Raw genomic sequence first — 23554 nt, forward strand, 5'->3', positions numbered from 1 at the left:
TAAAATATGTGAGTGAATAATTTTTTAAATAATTTTAGTAGTTTTTTTTTTATTTTTTATTTTAGACATCAATTAATGACATTTCGAATAATAAATATAATTACTTTTTATGGCTGGGTTGAAACAAGCGGTTCTGAATAATAGTTCGGGGCTTATTGTGCCATTAAACTGCTATGGCAGCATATAGACATATTGTTCTATCAAACACAGCAGTTCTTTTGGCTTAAAATACAGCCGTTTATTTTAAAGAGGGGTACAAGAGCAGAAACTGCTTTTTCAGCCTAGTCTGCTTTTCATATACTAGTCCTTCTAAAAAAAATTTGCGTATTGTGATAAAGCATTATTTTCTGTAATGTACTGATAAACATTAGACTTTCATATATTTTAGATTCATTACACACAACTGAAGTAGTTCAAGCCTTTTATTGTTTTAATATTGATGATGTTGGCAAAAAAGTCAAGAAAAAACAAAAATCCCTATCTAAAAAATTAGCATATTTCATCCGACCAATACAAAAAAGTGTTTTTTAATACAAAAAAGTCAACCTTCAATTAATTATATCAGCTATGCACTCAATACTTGGTCGGGAATCCTTTTGCAGAAATGACTGCTTCAGTGCGGCGTGGCATGGTGGCAATCAGCCTGTGGCACTGCTGAGGTGTTATGGAGGCCCAGGATGCTTCGATAGCAGCCTTAAGCTCATCCACAGTGTTGGGTCTGGTGTCTCTCAACTTCATCTTCACAATATCCCACTGATTCCCTATGGGGTTCAGGTCAGGAGAGTTGGCAGGCCAATTGAGCACAGTAATGCCATGGTCAGTAAACCATTTACCAGTGGTTTTGGCACTGTGAGTAGGTGCCAGGTTGTGCTGAAAAATAAAATCTTCACCTCCATAAAACCTTTCAGCAGATGGAAGCATGAAGTGCTCCAAAATCTCCTGATAGCTAGCTGCATTGACCCTGCCCTTGATAAAACACAGTAGACCAACACCAGCAGCTGACTTGGCACCCCAGACCATCACTGACTGTGGGTACTTGACACTGGACTTAGGCATTTTGGCATTTCCTTCTCCCCAGTCTTCCTCCAAACTCTGGCACCTTGATTTCTGAATGACATGCAAAATTTGATTTCATCTGAAAAAAAAAAAAAAAACTAAGTGCCGCTGTTTCAGGTTCAAAAGTGGCTTGACCTGGGGAATGCGGCACCTTTCCAGGTTTCTGCGGGTCCCCCAAGGTTTGGAATCGGCCCTTCTCCACAATCTTTCTCATGGTGCGGTCACCTCTTCTGTTTGTGCAGCGTTTCCTGCCACACTTTTTCCTTCCCACAGACTTCCCACGGAGGTGCCTTGATACAGCACTCTGGGAACAGCCTATTCACTCAGAAATTTCTGTGTCTTAGCCTCTTTCTTGAGGGTGTCAAAGATGGCCTTCTGGACAGCAGTCAGGTGGGCATTCTTGCCCATGATTGCGGTTTTGAGTAATGAACCAGGCTGGGAGTTTTTAAAAGCCTCAGGAATCTTTCGCAGGAGTTTTGAGTTAATTTGTGATTCAGATGATTAGGTTAGTAGCTTCTTTAGAGTACCTTTTCATGATATGTTAATTTTTTTGTGATAGGGATTTTTGGTTTTTCTTGACTTTTTTGCCAAAATCATCAATATTAAAACAATAAAAGGCTTGAACTACTTCAGTTGTGTGTAATGACTCTAAAATATATGTAAGTCTAATGTTTATCAGTACATTACAGAAAATAATGAATTTATCACAATATGCTTTTTTTTTTTTAGAAGGACAGTATGTATTTCATTATTGTACTTCGGGGTCTTGCTTGCAATATGCCCACTAACCTTACAGGGGGCGCTGTGAATCGGCACACGCAGTGAAAACAACTACCTGGGCGTTATCTCAGTTAGCCTTCGATCGATTGTCAATTTTCAACCTAATCCCGTAGCCCACCAGAGCCTCCCGACCCCTCTCTCATTCCTTTCTCTCCCTCTTTCGCTCTTTCTGTCCTCCCCGAGTGAATAGTCACACTTCCAGTCAACAGGTCCTTTCCATCCCCGTGTCCATACGGCTCTTTCGAGGAGGAAGTTGGCGGGCGAGACTGAGGAGGAACGAGGAGCACACACACAAAAAAAGGGGGGGAAATCGCTTCCTAGTGAAGCCGCCCTACGCGCATCCTCAGCCTGCTTATTGGCGTGTCCACATCCGCTCCATCATCACCGCCATCCCTAAAATTCCACCATGAAGGACCGCATGCAAGAACTTCGACATGTAAGTTGTGTTTTCTTGCTTTTCCCACCATTTAACGCACCTTTACTTTTGGAATAGCGTGCGTAAAAAGTAGTACGCGCGCCACAGTTGTGACCAAATATGCTCCTAAACCCTAGTGTAACTGCATAACTGTTTTATCCTAAAGACATTTTGACTTGTCAGAACGCTTTGCCTTGTATAATTTGGGCTTTAGCGCTAGATTTATAGGAGCTAAACCAGCCTCCATAATATGGGTGAAAGTGTGTCACGGGTCTGTGATAAATCACTACGTCTGTTTGCAAGTGTGTGGTTTCATCGATCCGCGCAATTTCGCAAGAGTCCCACGCCGCCCATTTCACCTGTTAAAATGCCTCAAGTAACTACAACAGTCAACATATATTAACCCCTTTTATACAAGAATTCGTTTTTTAAACCCTTACATGGCAGTCATATAACTCATTGGCTGTCACCGACGGCGCTAAACGTCACGTTTATTCAATGAATTGGACGTCCATCGCCGCCAATGGCACTGAAAAATCAGCATTCACAGCAGTGGCGCGGGAAGTGTGGCGCTGAGGGTGCTGCAGCACCCCCTGGTGTTAAGAAAAATAAAGGTTTGGTAGATTCTTTTTTGTTGTTAAAAATAAATCAATAAATAAAAATTAGGGCTGCAGCCAGTGTTGTCACAGATTATTTGAAAAAGTAATTTAATTACTGATTACTGATTACGCCTGAAAAAAGTAGTTACTTTACTGATTACTTCATTATCAAAGTAACTAAGTTACTTTAAAAGTAATCTATCAGTTACTTTTTACCCATTTTTCTCCCTTTGCCGCCTCAACATAAGAATGACAACAGAAAAATGTCATCACATGTAATTGACTTTCCGATGATTGAATTTAAAGGGGAATATCAGAATTTCGCGCTAGCTTAGCCACTCTGGAGCCCTGAAACTAACAAATATCTGACAAACTGCTTGGAATTTGTTGAAATCAACTCCACCGACCAATTAAACCCCGCTTACTCTAAGTCTAATGTCAAAACTTCTGAATTTTGGGTTATGGTTAACAGCATATCAGAGCCAATGTAAAAACAATGCAAACTGACTGCACAAAATTGCAAAGGTGGTGGCGGGCGCGGATGCGCGTGCATAACCCGGAAGTACTCCTCTCAACGCACACGCGGTCAATTTGGCCACAAAACGTGGCGGCAACTGAGCACTTTACACTCAATCGGACTTACAACACATCCCACAGATTCTAAACGAACACATCACCTCACGGGATAAATGTGCAACACGCATATGAAGTAAACAAAGCTTGCCAACTTGGAGCGATGACTGCCTGTCGTTGCTACGGCAAAGCTACGAAACGGCCGCGCAAGTAGGGGGTCCAACCTTTTGCTTATACCCTCCAGAATGAAGGAAAAATACCTTCATTCATGGATATCCACAGATCAACATTCCCTCGCAACGTCTCAACACTCTGCTCGAATGTCCACCCGCCTGGCCCACGCCTTCAGTCCCACAACACATGCGACGCGGGACCAAAACAGTAAATAGCTAAGAGGTTGTCATGGCAACACGTACCGGGAACCTTTTATTTTAGCATTGTCTATTCAAAATGCTCTTCGTACATGACTACAATATTCTTCATTCTACATACTTTATGAGGCAATGAAAAAAATAGTAACGTGGAGACACTAAGGAAACTAACTTTAATCAGATTACTGGTATAGAAAAATGAACGCGTTAGATTACTCGTTACTGAAAAAAGTAATCAGACTACAGTAACGCGTTACTAACTAACACGTTACTGACAACACTGGCTGCAGCTAACGATTATTTTAGTAGTGGAATAATCGAACTAGTTATTTCCAGTAATCGGATAAGGAACATAAAGAAATTAAAATACCTGGGCTGAGCCTCAAACGGTATAAAAAAAATAAATAAAAAATTACGATCTAAACACAACAAAAGAATAATAACTTATATAGCAAAAGTCCACTCTCTTAAATGCTATAAAATGCTCACTTTAAAAAAAAAATGATTGAAAATGATTCAAACGCATATTCCCACAAAAAAGGCTAAATTTTCTTAAAAACTAAATTACGAACGCGTTAAAAAAACATTACCTCAAAAAAAAAAAAAAGCTTGTGTTGGTCTTAACAGGGAGCAGCTGGATTTAGCCATGTGAAATGAGTTACATCATATTCACTGTTGGCACTAGAGGGCAGTGTTTCACCCAAGTCAATAACACTAAATGCAAACACTTTCTAAACAAACCATTACAACGCTACTTTAATTAAACGAATACTTGAAGCAGCACAAATAAATTTGAATCTTTTTTCTTAGATTTGAGTAGGCATTGCACATTGTGGTACCTGAACAGCTTTTTTTTTTCCCACATGAATTTTCTTCCCAAAAGTCATTGATTTGATGTAACACTTAGGTAAAGTTGTCGATCAATTGTAAGTTCATCAATTAGGGTAATTGTCAGATTTGTGTAAGGAGGACTAGCTGAGGGAGTCATGGAGGCCCACCTCCGCCGCAATCCGCTCAGGTGGTTCAGTCATCATCCGCCCTGGCCTGGTTCCCGCGAGCGAGCCTCTCTTGGTCCCGAATCTCCTTAAATGTTTTCGTTACCATTTGTGCAGTGGCAACACTTGATACTGCTTGGTCCATCTTCACCTGGGACAAATCATCACAGGCCTTGTTGAGGCTGGCGCACCCCGCATTGATAAACCGTCATAAACCGATAGAATATAGTTCATCCTTATACAGTGCCTTGCAAAAGTATTCGGCCCTGCTTGAATCTTGCAACCTTTCGCCACATTTCAGGCTTCAAACATAAAGATATGAAATTAAATTTTTTTGTCAAGAATCAACAACAAGTGGGACACAATCGTGAAGTGGAAGAACATTTATTGGATAATTTAAACTTTTTTAACAAATAAAAAACTGAAAAGTGGGGCGTGCAATAATATTCGGCCCCTTTACTTTCAGTGCAGCAAACTCACTCCAGAAGTTCAGTGAGGATCTCTGAATGATCCAATGTTGTCCTAAATGACCGATGATGATAAATAGAATCCAAATGTGTGTAATCAAGTCTCCGTATAAATGCACCTGCTCTGTGATAGTCTCAGGGTTCTGTTTAAAGTGCAGAGAGCATTATGAAAACCAAGGAACACACCATGCAGGTCCGAGATACTGTTGTGGAGAAGTTTAAAGCCGGATTTGGATACAAAAAGATTTCCCAAGCTTTAAACATCTCTAGGAGCACTGTGCAGGCCATCATATTGAAATGGAAGGAGCATCAGACCACTGCAAATCTTCCAAGACCCGGCCGTCCTTCCAAACTTTCTTCTCAAACACGGAGAAAACTGATCAGAGATGCAGCCAAGAGGCCCATGATCACTCTGGATGAACTGCAGACATCTACAGCTGAGGTGGGAGAGTCTGTCCATAGGACAACAATCAGTCGTACACTGCACAAATCTGGCCTTTATGGAAGAGTGGCAAGAAGAAAGCCATTTCTCAGAGATATCCATAAAAAGTCTCGTTTAAAGTTTGCCACAAGCCACCTGGGAGACACACCAAACATGTGGAAGAAGGTGCTCTGGTCAGATGAAACCAAAATTGAACTTTTTGGCCACAATGCAAAACGATATGTTTGGCGTAAAAGCAAAACAGCTCATCACCCTTAACACACCATCTCCACTGTCAAACATGGTGGTGGCAGCATCATGGTTTGGGCCTGCTTTTCTTCAGCAGGGACAGGGAAGATGGTTAAAATTGATGGGAAGATGGATGCAGCCAAATACAGGAACATTCTGGAAGAAAACCTGTTGGTATCTGCACAAGACATGAGACTGGGACGGAGATTTATCTTCCAAAAGGACAATGATCCAAAACATAAAGCCAAATCTACAATGGAATGGTTCAAAAATAAACGTATCCAGGTGTTAGAATGGCCAAGTCAAAGTCCAGACCTGAATCCAATCGAGAATCTGTGGAAAGAGCTGAAGACTGCTGTTCACAAACACTCTCCATCCAACCTCACTGAGCTCGAGCTGTTTTGCAAGGAAGAATGGGCACGAATGTCAGTCTCTCGATGTGCAAAACTGATAGAAACATACCCCAAGCGACTTGCAGCTGTAATTGGAGCAAAAGGTGGCGCTACAAAGTATTAACGCAAGGGGGCCGAATAATATTGCACGCCCCACTTTTCAGTTTTTTATTTGTTAAAAAAGTTTAAATTATCCAATAAATTTTGTTCCACTTCAGGATTGTGTCCCACTTGTTGTTGATTCTTGACAAAAAATTAAAATTTTATATCTTTATGTTTGAAGCCTGAAATGTGGCGAAAGGTCGCAAGGTTCAAGGGGGCCGAATACTTTTGCAAGGCACTGTATTTATTATAAAGAACATCCTGTAATATCACTACCCCCTTTTTAGTGACATTACTGCAGTGACGTGCGGTCAGGGGAGGCAGGTGAGGCCGAGCCTCACCTGCCTATCATGACAAAAAAATAATCATAGCATCAAATTTATATGAATATTTGTCCATTGCTCTTTATGTATGACTCATTTCAAACATTTTTTATAGTCAAAATCGCTGAATTTGCCTATTTCCTGTTCAAGTAAAGAAATGAAACGAGAGGTGCGGCAGCAACGAGTAAAGCCTCACCTCTGATTGCGTAATCCATAACAAACTGGGTTGATACATGGAATTGGAGCGTGCTGGTTGCCGTACATCTGCATGTCGCCATTATAATATTTCCAGATACGTTTATTTGACCTGATTTTCCACAGTCTGGCTAATGTCTTTATCCCTTAAAGTTTAATGTTTGTTAGTGACATATTTAGTTTTGCTAAAGGGAAATAAAACCGCAGTGAAAAGGCACAGGTTGCGGCAGATAGTACTCTGCCGCACTGCAAGGGGGCGTACGCGAAACTGGACTTTCCGTTAAATGTGGACGCGGTTAACACTACACCGGAGCTAAAAGGTTTGCTTCAAACTACGGGACAGAAGATAACTCGCGCTTTTCAAACGGACTGGTACACCCGAAAAGACTGGCTATGTGGCTGTCCTTCGAAAAATCGCCTTTGCTGCTTTCCCTGCCTTTTCTTCTCAACTTGTGCCAATGTCTGGACTAACACGAGATATTGTGACATTAAAAAACTACCGCGAAGCCTCAGCAAACATGAGAGCTCGACCACTCACATTCAAAGCCTGATTGCTTTAAAAACTTTTGGAAGCTCAAGGATCGATTTGGCTTTGACGAACAGCGGAAGCTCAATGGTAGCATCCTCAATGCTAAGGTAAAGAAAAGAGTTTGAAAGACCTCATTAATGCAACCTGCATCCTAGCTAAACAGGAGTTAACATTTCGTGGTAACGATGAGCGTGTAAGCTCTTCTAAACGTGGCATATATGTAGAACGATTACATGGTTTGCTGAGAAAGATGAAAGGTTAGCTAGACTTTTGGACACATCCACTGTGTTTTCTGGCTTGTCAAATAGAACACAGAACGATCTAATTGAAGCAATCCTCTCCACTGAGGCGGAGAGATTTTTTTTTAAAGTAAAGGAAAATAAGGAGGACTTTTACAAAAAGGGCGTAGGTTTGCATAGGGACGGTTGGGACATAACACTACCAACTTTTCAGGATGCTAAAATTGTCCCCACCAACTTTTAAGCAACCTTACCTTTTTTGCATGATATAATGTTCAATTACATAGAGAATTTAGATCTTTCAATAGTTCCATATGTTATTGACCCTACCATTATTAAGTGAATTATTTTCATTATGTTTATGTTTGCTAATAAAAACCAGACATTTATTCAGGAAGTTTTCAAAATGTTTTAGTATTTTTTGAAAACAAAGGTTTGAATCGAACAGTGTATCATCTGAACCAATGCATGTAAAAGTTATTATCAGAAGATAAGGATTTATTTTGCATTGATCATTTTGCCTATTAATTAATTAGGTTCATATACATGAGAAATGTGGGCCTTTGCCCCCTTCATCCAATCTGTTTGGTCTAATTAATGTCCCGTCCCCAGCAAAAAGTGTACCTACATGCAGGTTATGCTGTTATATCGTCCCTACGAATGTTGATACCAAACCTATGCCCTTCCAAAGTAACGCCGGTTTTTGTGGTGAAGGACAGCCGCAAGAGCACACAGTTGTCATTTCAATCTTATAAAAAAAAAAAAAAAAAAAAAAAAAGAGCTTAGACCAAGAAAAATACAATAGAATATTTAAAAACTAAATTTTGACCTTAAATAAAATATTCTTTGTTTTTCTTTTCACACTTTTTGTTTAGCAATCTGTAATAAATTGATTAAAGTATCAGAATTAAAAGTTTTAAAAACAACTAAATATTTCACTAAAGGTCAGAATTGAATTCTGTGGTTTTGTACACCACTCTTTACTCTCATTTATGTTGCATGAATTATAGAATTGCGACGACCAACACATTGAGGGTGTGGAGCAAATGCATGTTATTTTCTTACTTTTACGTATCGATAATATGTACCGTGTGTGCGTGTTTTGTGTAGAATGCTGATGAGATATTAATTAACCAGTAGCCAATTGAATAAGCTACCCTTTTTGGTTTATATATTTGGAAATCTGACACTAAAGGAGTCCGTGCCTCACCAACCATGAACCTCACCGCACGTCACTGCATTACTGTGTTGCGTGCTTGTTTCCAACAAAATGACAAATATGGCTCTTACACAGCCAGTATCAACATCTGCAAGACTCTTTCAGTTTGTGTGTGTACGTCCGAGTCTTTGCATTTATGCCTGTGGTAAAGTGGCCATTGTCAGATCTGCGTAATTGGCAGTTAAGGTGTGGAGGGAGAGGGAAACAATTTACGGCTGTGCAGTTTTTAGTGGAGGATCTTGCTATGAATTGGCCTCCAGGGAGACAACGCTGCTCTGCCAACCCTCATTGTCTGTGTTCATGCGCGTGCATGTGTGATTGCGAGAGGCGTGTCTTGCTGCCTCTTCACGTTGCTGAAAAGATGCACTAACAGTACCACAGGGAGTAAAACAGAAATAGCAGCAGCCTTGGTTGTACCAACCTAAATAAACCACAGGTCACATGCCTTTAATGCATAAAAGTTTTGAGTTTTGCTGCCACAATAATTATTAAGGTAACTGAAAACTAATCAATGATCAAATTACCGTATTTTTCGGACTATAAGTCGCAGTTTTCTTCATAGTTTGGCTGGGGGTGCGACTTATACTCTGGAGCGACTTATGTGTGAAATTATTAACACATTATTATAGCATTTCACATATTATTTTGGTGTTTTGGAGTGATACTAAGGGTGTAACGGTACATGTATTTGTATTGAACTGTTTCGGTACGTGGTGCTCAGTTCAGAACGGAGGCGTACCGAACGAGTTTCTGACGTAGTGTAACACTTACTTTTCGAGGCTTTGAGTCGATCGGGTTACAGTTTCTTTGTGTAGATTATATTTACTCCGTCTTCTCTACTATAATGAGGACCAACACGGTAGGACGGTATAACCCAGAAACGTCAACGGCGCGACAACGTGGCCGCGAGAACGCAGTGAAACGCGGGCGTTAAAGTCAATCAGGCAATGCACACCAGTCGCAGTGCGGCCACGTGTTAGACGCGTCCCAGAAGCGGCGCAACACGACGCATGCCAAAAGAACGGCAGAGTTTATTATTTGACGCGAGACGCGACCCTCCTGCGTCAATACTTCCACCGGTAGCTAGGATCGGGCAGACCGGAAGTCACCCGTGTAAAAATACGGTGGATCTGGTCGATTTTCAAACTAATATGCAATCGTAACCCACTTTTGGAGTCTATCAGATCTCTTGAGTGGCAGATCGGGGCACAGTTGACTTGTCTTTGTTGATTTACTGCTGTCTTCTCTGCTATAATAATAACCAACACGGCCCTGTGTTCAATACAAAACCCTCCTACCACAACAAAACAAGTAGGAACTAATATTCACATAGGAACTAAAGTTATACAACACAAAATATACAATATAAATGAATACTGCATCATATTTGTAAAATATAAACACATAATAAAATAAATAATAGCCCATTTAAATAAAATAAATTGAAATGAGCTAAAACACCTGTAATTAAATTAAAAAAAAAATACACACATCCTGCTTACACAATTGAATTTATTCATTTCTGTGTGGCGCTTTAACTTCCACCAATCCACCAATAAAGCTTTTGAAAACCGTTCATAAGAAAAAAAAAATCATTGAGGCATTTCATTTGTAAAATACATGTTAAAATCTTTGTCATTGGGATTGCTTTTCTCTTTAGCACAGGACTTCTTTTTCTTCTTTCTTTCAGAAAGAAAGCTGACCAATACGCGGGGTCTGAAAGGCAAATTGTTGTTGGATTATCTTTAAATACACACTACTTTTTGAGCAGAATTCTAGCTTTGTATAGGCTAATGTTCCTATTGTTGAAAGCACAAAGGTGTGTAATAAGCAACTAGCACATTTATATATTGCATTTTGTTTTCTTACTGCACCGAAAATGAACCGAAGCGTGACCTCAAAACCGAGGTACGTACCGAACCAAGATTTTTGTGTTCTGGTACACCCCTAAGTGATACTGATGGTTTGGTAAACTTGATCGCATGTTCTTTATGCTATAGTTATCTGAATAACTCTTAATAGCTATGTTACGTTAACATATTGTCCACGTTCGTATTTCGTTGTTCATGCATCATGTAACATTATCATACAGTACACTTATTCGGCATGTTGTTTTCTATTGTATTTTTATTTCAAATTGCCTTTCAATCTTTTCTATGTGTTGGATTTCATCAAGTAAATTTCCCCCAAAAATGCGACTTATAATCCGGTGCGATTTAAATATTTTTTTTCCTCTTCATTGCACATTTTTAGGCAGGTGCGACTTATACTCAGGTGCGATTTATAGTCCGAAAAATAAAGTAGTCGGCACCAATTTTGGTGCTCGAGCAGTTGAATTTTTTTTTTTTTTCTCCCCAGAATTTCCTCTTTCGGTTTTGTTGTTTAGTTTGTTTAAACAAAATAAATGAGTCATTGACGCAATTTATATCAGCGATTTGCCCACAAGAAAAAAAATCTCAATCAGCAGCACTTTTTTAAAATTTTTATTTGAATGAACAGGACTTTTGTCTGATTTGTGTACTGAGGAATTGTTTTTATGTTTTATACTCAAAACCTTTATTGAAAACTTTAACAAATTTTAGCTACTTGAAACAGTCCAGTTGTAGACTACAGGGAGCTGTAATAGAATATTAGTTTTGAATTATAATCCATTTTGTCCTAATTATTACAACATGCCTAAAATAACTTCAAGCTGGATTGTGAAGGTGATTGAAAAACGTGAATTTTATCTGAGTAATTGATTAATCATTTGATTAATTGTCCGATTTATCGATTATAAAAATAATTGTTAATTGCAGCCCGAGTGGGCTTTATGATAAAAATCTGATTAGAAAAAGCACAGATACAAAGTAGGATAAGGTGTGATTGTCCCCTTTTGAAACACTCACATCTGTTTAGTTTCAGGGTTTGGTTACCCTTTTGACCCCTCTTGTGCCAACAGCTACATGTGGGGTTTAGTTTGAGTCCAAACAAAACTGGACCACCTTTGTGAATGAGTCAGCTGGACAGGAAAAAAGTGATAGTAGCTAGTTCAGCTGAACATACAGAGTATTGTTGCAGTCAATATTTGTCATTAATTTTTAAAAATAACAGACAACGTGAAAAATATTGACTACATTTTGAGATTTCTACCCAACGGTAACGATATGAACCTGGGGCTTTTAAAACGCAAAGTGTGGAGAGCTCCTGTCTCCAAAATGTATGAAATTGCAATCAAAGATTGAGGCAATCAGTCATTGTCACAGCCTCTAAAAATAGCCCCTCGATCTTGTGATTTAACATTTATTTTCTCTTACCATTCTTTCTGGCCATTTGCTTTTTCCTCGAAAATTACACCATGTTTTTGTGGTTCAATCCAAAATAATCATAATTCACCGTCTGTCTGTCCTTGACCTTGACTTGGCGAGAGGGTGCATCTTGGCCAGAGGAAGAACAATCACGTAGACTCTCACTCTCGCTCCTGCTGCTTTTCTTGGTCATACAGTGCACTGGAATTGCTTATCAAAGTTAACGATGATTGACAGACGTTAAGGTTTGATCTTGCCTGAGACGCTTAGAAGCCAGCACTTAAAGGCGCCGCATGCATCAATCATCGTTTAACTTGTTAAACAGTTGCTCCGGCAACTCATTGTGTGCAAGTGAGTAACTTGAGCGTATTTGTGTGGACTCACGCAATGAAGCATTTAATTAAGACAAGCATTTTCTACTTTATTCTTGTGTAAAAATATTTTGGTGGAATAGTTACATGTTTAAATCTTATCATAATTATTACATTTGAAGTGCTTAAAAAACATTTATTAGAATATATATAGAGTACTGGCCAAAAGTATTGGCACCCCTGCAATTTTGTCAGATAATGCTCAATTTCTCCCAGAAAATGATTGCAATTACCAATGCTTTGGTAGTAATATCTTCATTTATTTTGCTTGCAATGAAATAACACAAAAGAGAATGGAAAAAAAAAAGAATTTAATCATTATAATTTTACACAAAACTCCAAAAATGGTCCGGAAAAAAGTATTGGCACCCTCAGCGTAATACTTGGTAGCACAACCCTGAGACAAAACAACTGCGAACAACCGCTTCCCGTATCTATCAATGAGTTTCTTACATTGCTCTGGTCTCTGAGATTGAAAGGGTGCCTTCTCCAAGCTGCCATTTTCAGATCTCTCCACAGGTGTTGTATAGGATTCAGGTTTGGACTCATTGCTGGCCACTTTAGAAGTCTTGAGTGCTTTCTCTCAAACCATTTTCTAGTACTTTTTGAAGTGTGTTATGGGTCATTGTCCTGCTGGAAGACCAATGACATCTGAGGGTGACCCAGCTTTCTCACACTGGGCCCTAAATCATGCTGCAAAATTTGTTGGTAGTCTTCATATATCATAATCCCATGCACACGGGCACTGTCTCTGGGTCAGAAGTTGGGTCTTCCTGGGTATCCTACCATAGAGTCCCTTTTCATTCAGACGCCGATGGATAGTACGGGTTGACACTGTTGTGCCCTTGGACTGCAGGACAGCTTGAACTTCTTTGTTAGTCGAGGTTTATCCACCATCCGCACAATCTTTTGTTGAAATTTCTTGTCAGTTTTTCTTTTCCGTCCACATCCAGAGAGGTTAGCCACAGTGGGTTTACACTTATTGATTACACTGTGCACGGTAAACCCAGGAACAGTCAGGTCTTTGGAGATGGACTTGTAGCCTTGAGATTGCCCATGCTTCCTCGCAATTTTGCTTCAGAAGTCCCCAGACAGTTCTTTGGCCTTCTTTCTTTTCTCCATGCTCAATGGGGTACACACAAGGACACAGGACAGAGGTTGAGTCAAATTTAATCCATTTTAACTGGCTGCAAGTGGGATTTCGTTATTGCCACCACCTGTTATGTGCCACTGGTAAGTAACAGGTGCTGTTACTTACACAAATTAGAGAAGCATCTCATGATTTTTCAAAGGGTGCCAATGCTATTTTCCGGCCCATTTTTGGAGTTTTGTGTAGTTTGATTTTTTTCCAATTCTGTTTTGTGTTTTTTCATTGCAAGCAAAATAAATGAAGATATTACTACCACAGCATTTGTAACTGCAATCATTTTCTGGGAGAAATTGAGCATTATCTGACAGAATTGCAGGGGTGCAAATACTTTTGGCCAGTACTGTATATACTGGTACATAAGTTTTTTTAAAATTATAATTTGGGGAAAAAAATTGAAAAATCATGTCTTATATGTATCCCTTTCCAATGCTAAATCTGAATAAATACATCTAGGCGCTACTTTGCGGTTTTTCACTTTATCGCGGCGGGTTCTGGTCCCCATTAACTGCAAATACGAGGGATCACTGTATATACGTCAAATACCAATATTTGTTTCTGTTAGGTGCACAAGCGCAGGAACATTTAATGAATTGTGAGTAGGCATGTGCCGGTATGAGATTCTGACGGTATGAAAACCTTAAGCCAATATATCATGGCTTCACGGTATTGCAATTAGGCCTACAGCTCTAAAATGTGTTACTTTGAGATATCTGGGTTTAAAGAAAAAACAAAACATGATTTTTATTTTTCTAAACATCTTAGCTAATTAGAACATAAGAATAATGTTAAAATAAAAACAACAACCAGGAAATAAATATTCTAAATGAAATTAAAATAAATGCAGTCCTTTAGGTGAGCCTAAACCCACAGCCAAAGCTCAAAATTATTAACATCAGAACAATAATAATTGAATTATTTTCCATAAAAAGCACGTGTGTATGACTTGTATCATGTTATACACTCTTTGTCAACACAGACAGTTGCTAGAGAGAAAAAAAACACGTTTTACCACTGCTAGACACACAAATTTTGTATAAATGCGAAATAATATTGGAGGTATTGCCTCCTCGGTAGCCATCCTCCGCAAATGGTAAATGGTAAATGGTGTTATACTTATATAGCGCTTTTCCACCTTTGAAGGCGCTCAAAGCGCTTTACACTATCTCGCCATCTACCTACTGGTGACACAGCACAAGGAGCAACGTGGGGTTCAGACATGTTTTACATGTTGGTTTGTCCTCCTCCTTCAAGCAGCGGTTGTCTGTAACCTTTCTGTAGCCGAAGTATTCCCATACCAGGGATTTCGTTTTCTTCAATGGGGGGGGGGGTTAAGGAGTTTCACCTCTTCCAGCCATCGTGTAGCACAGCTGACTCACTGACACTGAGTAACAACTGGTAGGGGAGGGTTTAGCCTTCCAGCTGCAAGCGAGGGATTTCTCCCTGCTTTTTGGGGACATAAAAAAATAGCCAATTCCTTCGGGACGGTATGAGGGAGAATTTTTGCGGTATTGAAGCCGTGACGTTTTCATACCACTGTATACCTTGAAACCGTTAATCGGCACATGTCTAATTGTGAGTACTAAAACCAACACATTTTTCCATTAAAAGCACACTAATGGATGTGCGGTCATCAACTGTAATTTACTCTCGTAACTAGGGATGGGTATTGATACGATTTTTATGATTCCGATTCCATTATCGATATTGCTTAATGATTCGATTCTTTATCGATTCTCTTATCGATTCTAATTTGGAGAAAAAGAAGAAAAAACGTTTTGATTGGCATCGAGTTTGTTTAATCAGAAGTCACAACCTTACAAACTCACAACAAGATCAAAAGAGGCCCAAAGTCTCAATGTTAACTGTGGAAATAAGTGGCAAATACACAAGAATGTGTAAAATTTTACTGAAACATTTTTCTAACAGAATTTTTTTTTAAAAAAAGGTATATATTGGCTTAGAGGTCGTTGTTCTGTAAGAGTGTGACAATATCTCGATACAGCGATATATCGCGATATTTTGCAACCCGATGGGTTATCGATATGCTCCCGCCAAGAATCGATACTTTTATTTAACATATTGGCCATACAATGGAGTATGGATGCTGTAAACTGCTCAATGTTTGTTGAGCAATTCCTTGGTGGTCCACTAGGGGCGCTCGGGAGTGGTGTGAGGGTAAAGTGCGCACAAGTTGTCTAGAGAAGAAGAGAGGAAGCTCCAAGTGGGTTGAAAAAATAAAAAAGCTCCGTGAGAACGGTGGAGGAAAAAATGAGAAAAATATTGCTACAAATCACACATGGGGACACACTTTAGATTTTACACCAACAAGAAAGGAAGTAAGGTGAACAAGGACTTTGCTGTATGCAAGAATTGTCTAAGAAAAATAAGTTTCACTGGGAGCTGGTGACGTAGTGGACACCGGAGCTAGTGAGCTTCGCTTTCATCACTTGAGGTAAGAAAGTTTTGCAATGTAATTGACTTTTTAATTTACATGTATTATTTTGATGACATTTGGTGTTGAATGATATAAAATAAACCAGGACCCTAAACTGGATGAAAATGAATATCGAACTAGCCCACATGAATTTACCGATTTATTTGATATTATTTGAGAAACAAACTACACAAACTGTTATTACTGTCATTTTGATACATTAAGCTATAAAATGGTTTGAATAGGTAAGATATATAAAGTGATGTGCATGATAATTAATGTAGCCTACATATTAAAAATAGGTAATTATTGAATTTTTAATTTCTATACATTCAATTCATATTTTTTTTAATTCAATACTTCCAACACACAAAAAAAATCAGGATTTCAACTCAAACGCTATGAAGTAGCTAATATTTTTTGTTTTATTTTGTTGTTTTTAAGGTGAGGACTGTGACTGAGCAAGTCTGACATCTTAAATGCTGAAGCAGATAGCGGAAGTGCTCAAACCAAGCAACAAAGGTCATATACGAAGAAAAGACCCACCAATTTTATCATTGCCCCACTCCAAGCTCAACTGCTGACACCTACGGCACTTTTTATTTATTAATTTTTTTAAAGATTTAAAACTTTAAAGAAATTAAGGGTGCCATTCATCATGATCTCTCCAAGCGATACGAGTGGTCGTGGTTGGTTTCCTCTATATGTGCAGGGGCACAATTTGCAGTAGATTTATATTTTACAGCAATGTTGCACAGAAAAGGTGTCACTGTTTAATAAAGGACTTAAACAGTATTTTTTCTATTTTTAAATATCTTTTTTTTTTTTTTCGTTTCAACAGTTGTATCGTAGAATTTCATGTATCCAATTTCTGACCAATATATCGATAATCGCTGTATCGTGATATAATCGTTATCGTGAGCCTTGTATCGCGAATCGTATCGTATCGTGAGGTGCCCTGAGGTTCCCACTCCTATTGTTCTGCCTTTGGCAATATGTGTTAAAATGTGTTATTTACCATTATATTGAAATGTATGCCTTTTAGTTTTTAGTGTGCTTTCACGCTCAAGTGGGGGCGCCCTTGTGCTTCCTCACGCGAAGAAGTGCAGCTACAAAGCTTCCAAGCGAGTGAGCGAGTTAGTGAGAGAGGGAAACACTGCTACAAACCTACGTTCTTTGTCAATGTTTGTAAAATATCTACAGAGGCAACGCCTGTATGTATCATCTTTTCTGTTGTTGTTGTGTGTTTCCACTCGCGATCAGACACTTAAATCCAGTTGTGTAGTGGTTTGAACGATGTGCTAATGCTAGTGAACGTATGCTAACCGTTTGTGTTATTACTGTATTACAAGCTAATCATCGCTGATTTACGTTGATGCGAACCTGTTTGTTATTGGGGATGAAATTGATTTGTTTCATTTCTGTTTTTTGTTTCACTATTCAAGTGATGGTGTCATAACGACTGCTGAATAAAGTCAGCATATTATACCAACGTCTTCTGCATCGTCATTTGGGAGTTTAGCTCGCTGTATAGCCAGGACTGAGCCTTAACGTCTCAGTGAGGACAGTACAGTCGTATTCCCTCCCGATGCAGTTATCTCCACCTTGCAACGACTACAAGTCGCTTTGTTGTAATTTTTCCTCATGAAGTGAAGACACGCTTTCGAGCGTTTGAACCTACGTGCTGTCATTGTCATGTTTACGGCTGCAATGCTCGTGCTAAACCATCGTAACCTTCCATTTTCACCCTTTTTCCTGGTGAAGTGTAGTCAAACTTTGGAGCGAGTGGTTCTTGGCGCCATGCTAGTTTGATGCGTCTGGACAACAAGACACGTCACGTTACATGATGATGCAATACCCGTCTTTAGGAATGATTAAAGGGATCGTTAAGGCTTTTTCATTGTGATGTTGAGGCCTCGAAACACTAGGAACCGGTCCGGAATTGGAATCTGATTTCGATTCCCATCCCTACTCGTAACACTACTCAGTTCTGAGAAATTCCTGCACTTTTGATTCATGCCTCAATATCCAGCTGAGCTCCTAACTCATATTCTACTTGCTTTTCTCTGATGATATCAGGCTCAAGATAGCTGAAGTAGTTAAAAGTCGAAGGCCAACTCGGTGCGTGTGGTTTTCAGCGAACTCTCAGCCACAAATGTCAACAGCCCTTCAAGCTTTTATTGTCCTTTTGTGATGCGTGAAACATGCTGCTTTTTAAATGTATGACTGCTGCGTATTAAACAGCCTTGTTGTTCATTATTTAGGAGCGGCGACTCAGGGTTTTTTGTCGTTGCAGCTTGACGTTTACTCTTCTGTCCACGTGTGCCGCTTTGGCAGAAAATGGACTTTTTTTGTTTTTGCTGCTTTTGCCAGGGACTGCAGCCTTTTCTCCAATGCTGTCCTTCTGGATTTTACTACACGTCTGCCTCAACGCCCCAAAGCTGTCAGTCTCAATAACCGGGTCGGTGATGCGCCGTCACCCGTGCCCGCCGCTCCCGCTTGGCCCGTCAGAGGTTCAGTGACAGATGGCTTCGATAGTGATGTGACTGTCAGCTTTTATCAGGCCGCTAAAGCCCAAGTTGATGAGCTTATTAGAGATTTCACCACGGGGTTTGCTATCTGTCATGCGGTTATCACTCTGAGCCTGTTACGCTTTTTATAAAATAGATGCATTTTTCCTGCAATATAAATGCTGCAGCTGGAAATAATCATCCCTCCTCATTTTCTCATTTGAGAAGAACATGCCGTCTAGTTCTCCCGTATAATGTTTTTCTCTCAGCAAGACAACTTCCACCATTATTGCGCTCTTCTGTTTTTTCCTCCAATGGATAATTTATCAGCAGGCTGTCAACTCTACTTTGGACTCCTTCCTCATTTTCACTGTTGGCTCAGGCGGCTGGTCGTGTATACCCACTGTCAGCGCCTGTTTGGAGTCAGAGTGACATATTAACTAATAGCATGGATGTGACACAAACACTCTTGAACCCGTGTGTGTGTGGCTTTGGCCTTGTTCACCCAAACAACTATTTTTAGAAACGAGATTTCTATATGATGTGGCTTTGGATTTGTTGGTTTGTACTAGAAAACTAGCCTTTAAATGTCTTTAAACCATGCGCATCGCACCCAAGGTGTAAAGTTGTGCTTAAAAATTAAAGTGCCTGTGACAGCTTAAGAAAAATCTTAAATAGCATTATTATGTGAATTAGAATCATGTTTTGAGACGATTCGACAATATACAACAATTTGGCAAAGCGCAGATGTCAAGAATTTTTACTTTTAATCTGCTGTTTAGACCCGCCTGCTGGATGATGACGTCGGCAATCTGATTAAGATTTCAGCCCATTGAGGGGGAAGACTTAGAATGAGGAAAATATGACACAGAGCAGCAAGATGTCATGATTGTTTCAATCTCTCTACTCCAATATGTTTACAGGATATTCTTTTTTTCTAAGTATTTTTCCCCAATTGATAAATAAATTGTATGGTCATTAGAGGAGTTCCAAAAAAACGATTATTACATGCATCGCGATTCGACACGTGACAATTCAAGGCTGAAAAACGATGATTTTCCCTCATAACTTTATCACAGCCGCTCGTAGCGGAACAAAATTCGAGACACGTCTGCCGCCCGGACACCTCTATGCTGCCTGTAAATGAGTGAGAGATTTACTGTTTTTCAAAAGACTGGAAAATAAATTTGTGTATGAGAAGAGGCACGTTATTTTTTAGAGCAAGAGGGGAAGAGAGATAGTTCATTGCTCCTTGTCTTTCTGCTGTAGTTTTAAGTAGAGATGTCCCGATCCGATATTTGGATCGGATTGGACGCCGATATGGGCAAAAAAATGCGCATCTGTATCGGATCGGAACACGGAAAAATTCCGATCCAGACTTCCGATCCAGTTTTTTAAAGTCCGGTCTGGGTTTTCCAGCGCACCGACTTACATAATTCATTCCAGTTTTTGCTTCGGTTTCCCTAAAATCCGGTCCGCATTATACGGCACACCTTCAACACACTACATTTACATTACCGTCTCCTAATTTACCGAGAGACTTTATCAGTAAAAATGTCAGCTGTGTGGGATCATTTCACCTTCCAAGCGAACCTAATTAACTTTTTATCTAAAATACTCCTCAATCAGCAAAATCTTGACCTTAATCTATCTTCAAAACAGTTTTAAAACTTTCACATGTCGAAAGTAGACAGAAGGGAAATTATGGAATAACGGGAGCAATTTTAAAAGAATGGGGACTTGAGTATTTTATTTACTGTTTTAAAATGTTAACTTGATACTGAAATAGTCGTTTATTTAACCTGAGAAGCTTTTAATACAATTTTTGTAACTAATGCACAAAACATTAAAAGCATCTAATAGCTTGGGGGATTTGTGGGATTTTCCACTGAGGTTGTTGGTGTGTTTTGCTTTTTTAAGACAGTTTACAATATTATTTGCACGTTTTACTGACTGACGATGCCATTTCTGTTTGTTATTTATAATGTTTTGTGTTTGTCACTGAATAAACAGGTCAGTTTCTTGTTACCAACCGTTGTGTGTTATTCAAACTCAGCTAATTCAGCTGGCTAGTTGTTATCAAGAGTACTAAAACTTTTTCAACATGAGTCTGACAACTAAGTAAGGAGGCTAAATAACTTTAAACTTTAACACATGCTCAGATAGGTCGGTATCGGTATCGGATCGGAAGTGCAAAAACCTGGATCGGGACAGCCCTAGTTTTAAATCATGTCAATTGAAAAATGTCTTGAGTGTGTTGCTAAGACCCGTGTGCGTCTACAAGAGGTGAGTACACGAACCTTCTTGTACTGTTTAGCCTTTATTGTTGTTGTTTTTGAGATGTTAATAGTTAGCGCCGAGCGCTAAGCTAATTAGCTAATTCGCTAACGTGTATTTGCCATGCAGAAACGCGTAAAACCACGATTAAGTACAGCGGTAACACTACAAACCTGCGAAATAGTACAGAAATCTGTGAAAACAAGGTATATTGGTTAAAAGAAGTCTTATTTCTAAGGACACTTTGTTTCTAGAAAATGTGGAATTCATTCCACCTATGTAAATTTTATTGTATTGTTGAGTGAAATAAGTACTCCCTTTAAAATGCTTAATGTTTTTGCTAGGGGTGTCAAACGATTACAAATTTTAATCGAGTTAATTACAGCTTAAAAATTAATTAATCGTAATTAATCACAATTAATCGCAATTCAAACCATCTATAAAATATGCCATATTTTTATGTAAATTATTGTTGGAATGGAAAGATAAGACACAAGATGGATATATACATTCAACATACGGTACATAAGTACTGTATTTCTTTATTATAACAATAAATCAACAAGATGGCATTACCATTATTAACATTCTGTTAAAGCGATCCATGGATAGAAAGACTTGTAGTCCTTAAAAGATAAAATTTTAGTACGAGTTATAGAAATTTTATATTAAAACCCCTCTTCATGTTGTCGTTTTAATAAAATTTGTAAAATTTTCAATCAAAAAATAAACTAGTTGCCAGCCATTGTTGATGTCAATAATTACTTACACAATGCTCATGGGTGCTGAAGCCTATAAAATCAGTCGCACCCAAGCGCCAGCAGAGGGCGGCAAAACTCCGAAAAACACAACAAGTATACCTTTCACTGTACTGTCATTTTAATCTGTTTGAGCGGGGCATTTGTGCGTTCATTACATGAAATATTTTAACGGGATTAATTTAAAAAATTAATTACCGCTCGTTAACGCGATAATTTTGACAGCCCTAGTTTTTGCACTTTCTTGTAAAAAATAAATTAAAAAGAAACCTAATGGCAGTTTTTTGTTTTAGGGGCATGTTTCCATCGTTCATGTTGAATAATTAGGATATATTAAAACAAAAAATTGTTTGTCTGCTATAGTTATTAGTTATGTACGATGCATCGATAATCATGATAATCGTGATAACCGTGATCATCGGCAATACCGTGATCATCTTTCACGAATTGAATCGTAGCTCCCTGAATCGTAATCGAATCGAATCATGGGGTGCCTAAGATGGCACACCCCTAACGGTCATGACGAATAACAGTCTTGTGCTAAATGGAATATGAAATATTAAAAATGCATTTATTCATTACGACAAGGTAAAATTACTGCATAATGGTCAAAACTGCCGACTTCTTCCTCTCCCGAACGGTATTTTATGCCACTGGAGTTAGTCCGGCTTTTGTCATTTCCCTGCCCCGGCTTCGGAGGAAAGAGCATAAACCAAACAGGAGGCTTGACAGCTAGCTGACATGCTAACCCGAACCGTTCAGGTTATCTGAGACTTCTTCTCACCTTTCGGACTCATGTCATACACAGCGCTGAGGTTGATTGTCTTCACTGATCTACCAGGCCCCGGTGGTGAGCATGTTACGGCTCGTCGTACCCCTGCTGCGGGCAGGAGTGCTCGTTGCTAGGGACGCAGCTGGAAAATGACCGCCAGACAAACTGGCCGACGTCAGAGCGGGGAGCTGCTCGTGGCCAAGCCGAGGAAAGCACATTCTCGGCGGGTACGCCTTTATCGGCTGGCGACCATGGTGTGCGACAAGTAGCTGGTCATCGGCCGTGTGGCTTTCTCAGTGGACAGAGAATATTTTCACGCACAAAATGCAAGCTCCCTCATTATTAAAACCTGTGCCACGATCCCAGTATTTGAAATAATACAAACGACGTACCTTACTCACCCCACTATGTTTTGGTCATTATCCACGGTGAACGGGAACTTGTCGTCAACGACACAGAAAGATAAGCATTGAGGGCCAGTCATTCCAGTTTAAATGAATTGGACAGCACACGCCATCAGTGGCAGCCAGTGATTCAAATATGTGCCCTCGAAGGTTAAAAAACTGTCATAATTTGTGCATAAAAGAGTTAACTGTTATTTTATATTTAACTTCTCAGGGCAAGCACCACTTTTCCAAATTTTGTTTCCATTTCAATCTGTCAGTTATCCGTTGCACTAGATTTGTGCTATGTTTACATTGCAATGGAAAACAGGGGTGGCTTAAGCATTGTGTGCAATAACAATGATGTACATCCAAAGCATCAAGTGTAACCTGTCTGCATGGATCTGCAACTCGTCCAGGATTTGACGGTGTGTCCAGCACAGCAGGAGGCCACGCTAAACACTAGGCCAAAAGCCCAGTTGCAGTGTGTACTCATTACACGAGTACATGCGGTACATATTTGGTACTATTTTTTTAGTCCCCTTTTCTGTCACCTCAAATTTCCTTCCAAGATCGCCCACAACTAGGCAGTACAGACAGTATTATTTGTGGTAATACTAATCGTGCTGCTACTGAAACTAATGAAAGTAATCTAGACTGAAAAAGCAGTTTCTGCTCTTGCAGTCC

At 39.4% G+C, this 23554-nt stretch overlaps 1 protein-coding gene across 3 annotated transcripts in view; it reads left to right on the top strand.

Annotated features, from left to right (window-relative positions):
* Positions 1 to 1869: 1869 nt before the first annotated feature.
* The window catches only part of stx1a (syntaxin 1A (brain)), a 156559-nt gene continuing 134874 nt past the window's right edge, over positions 1870 to 23554 (top strand). For 2 of the 3 annotated variants that reach the window (XR_009063436.1, XM_057838390.1), the window contains exon 1: positions 1870 to 2272. Coding sequence is in view for 2 of the 3 variants with exons in the window: in XM_057838390.1 (XP_057694373.1) it covers positions 2243 to 2272 (30 nt within the window). In the remaining variant the exon portion in view is untranslated. The remainder of the gene's footprint in view (positions 2273 to 23554) is intronic. The other variant, XM_057838389.1, reaches the window with a different exon arrangement.

The sequence above is a fragment of the Corythoichthys intestinalis genome, chromosome 6 (assembly GCF_030265065.1).
Source record: "Corythoichthys intestinalis isolate RoL2023-P3 chromosome 6, ASM3026506v1, whole genome shotgun sequence".
NCBI lineage: Eukaryota > Metazoa > Chordata > Actinopteri > Syngnathiformes > Syngnathidae > Corythoichthys > Corythoichthys intestinalis.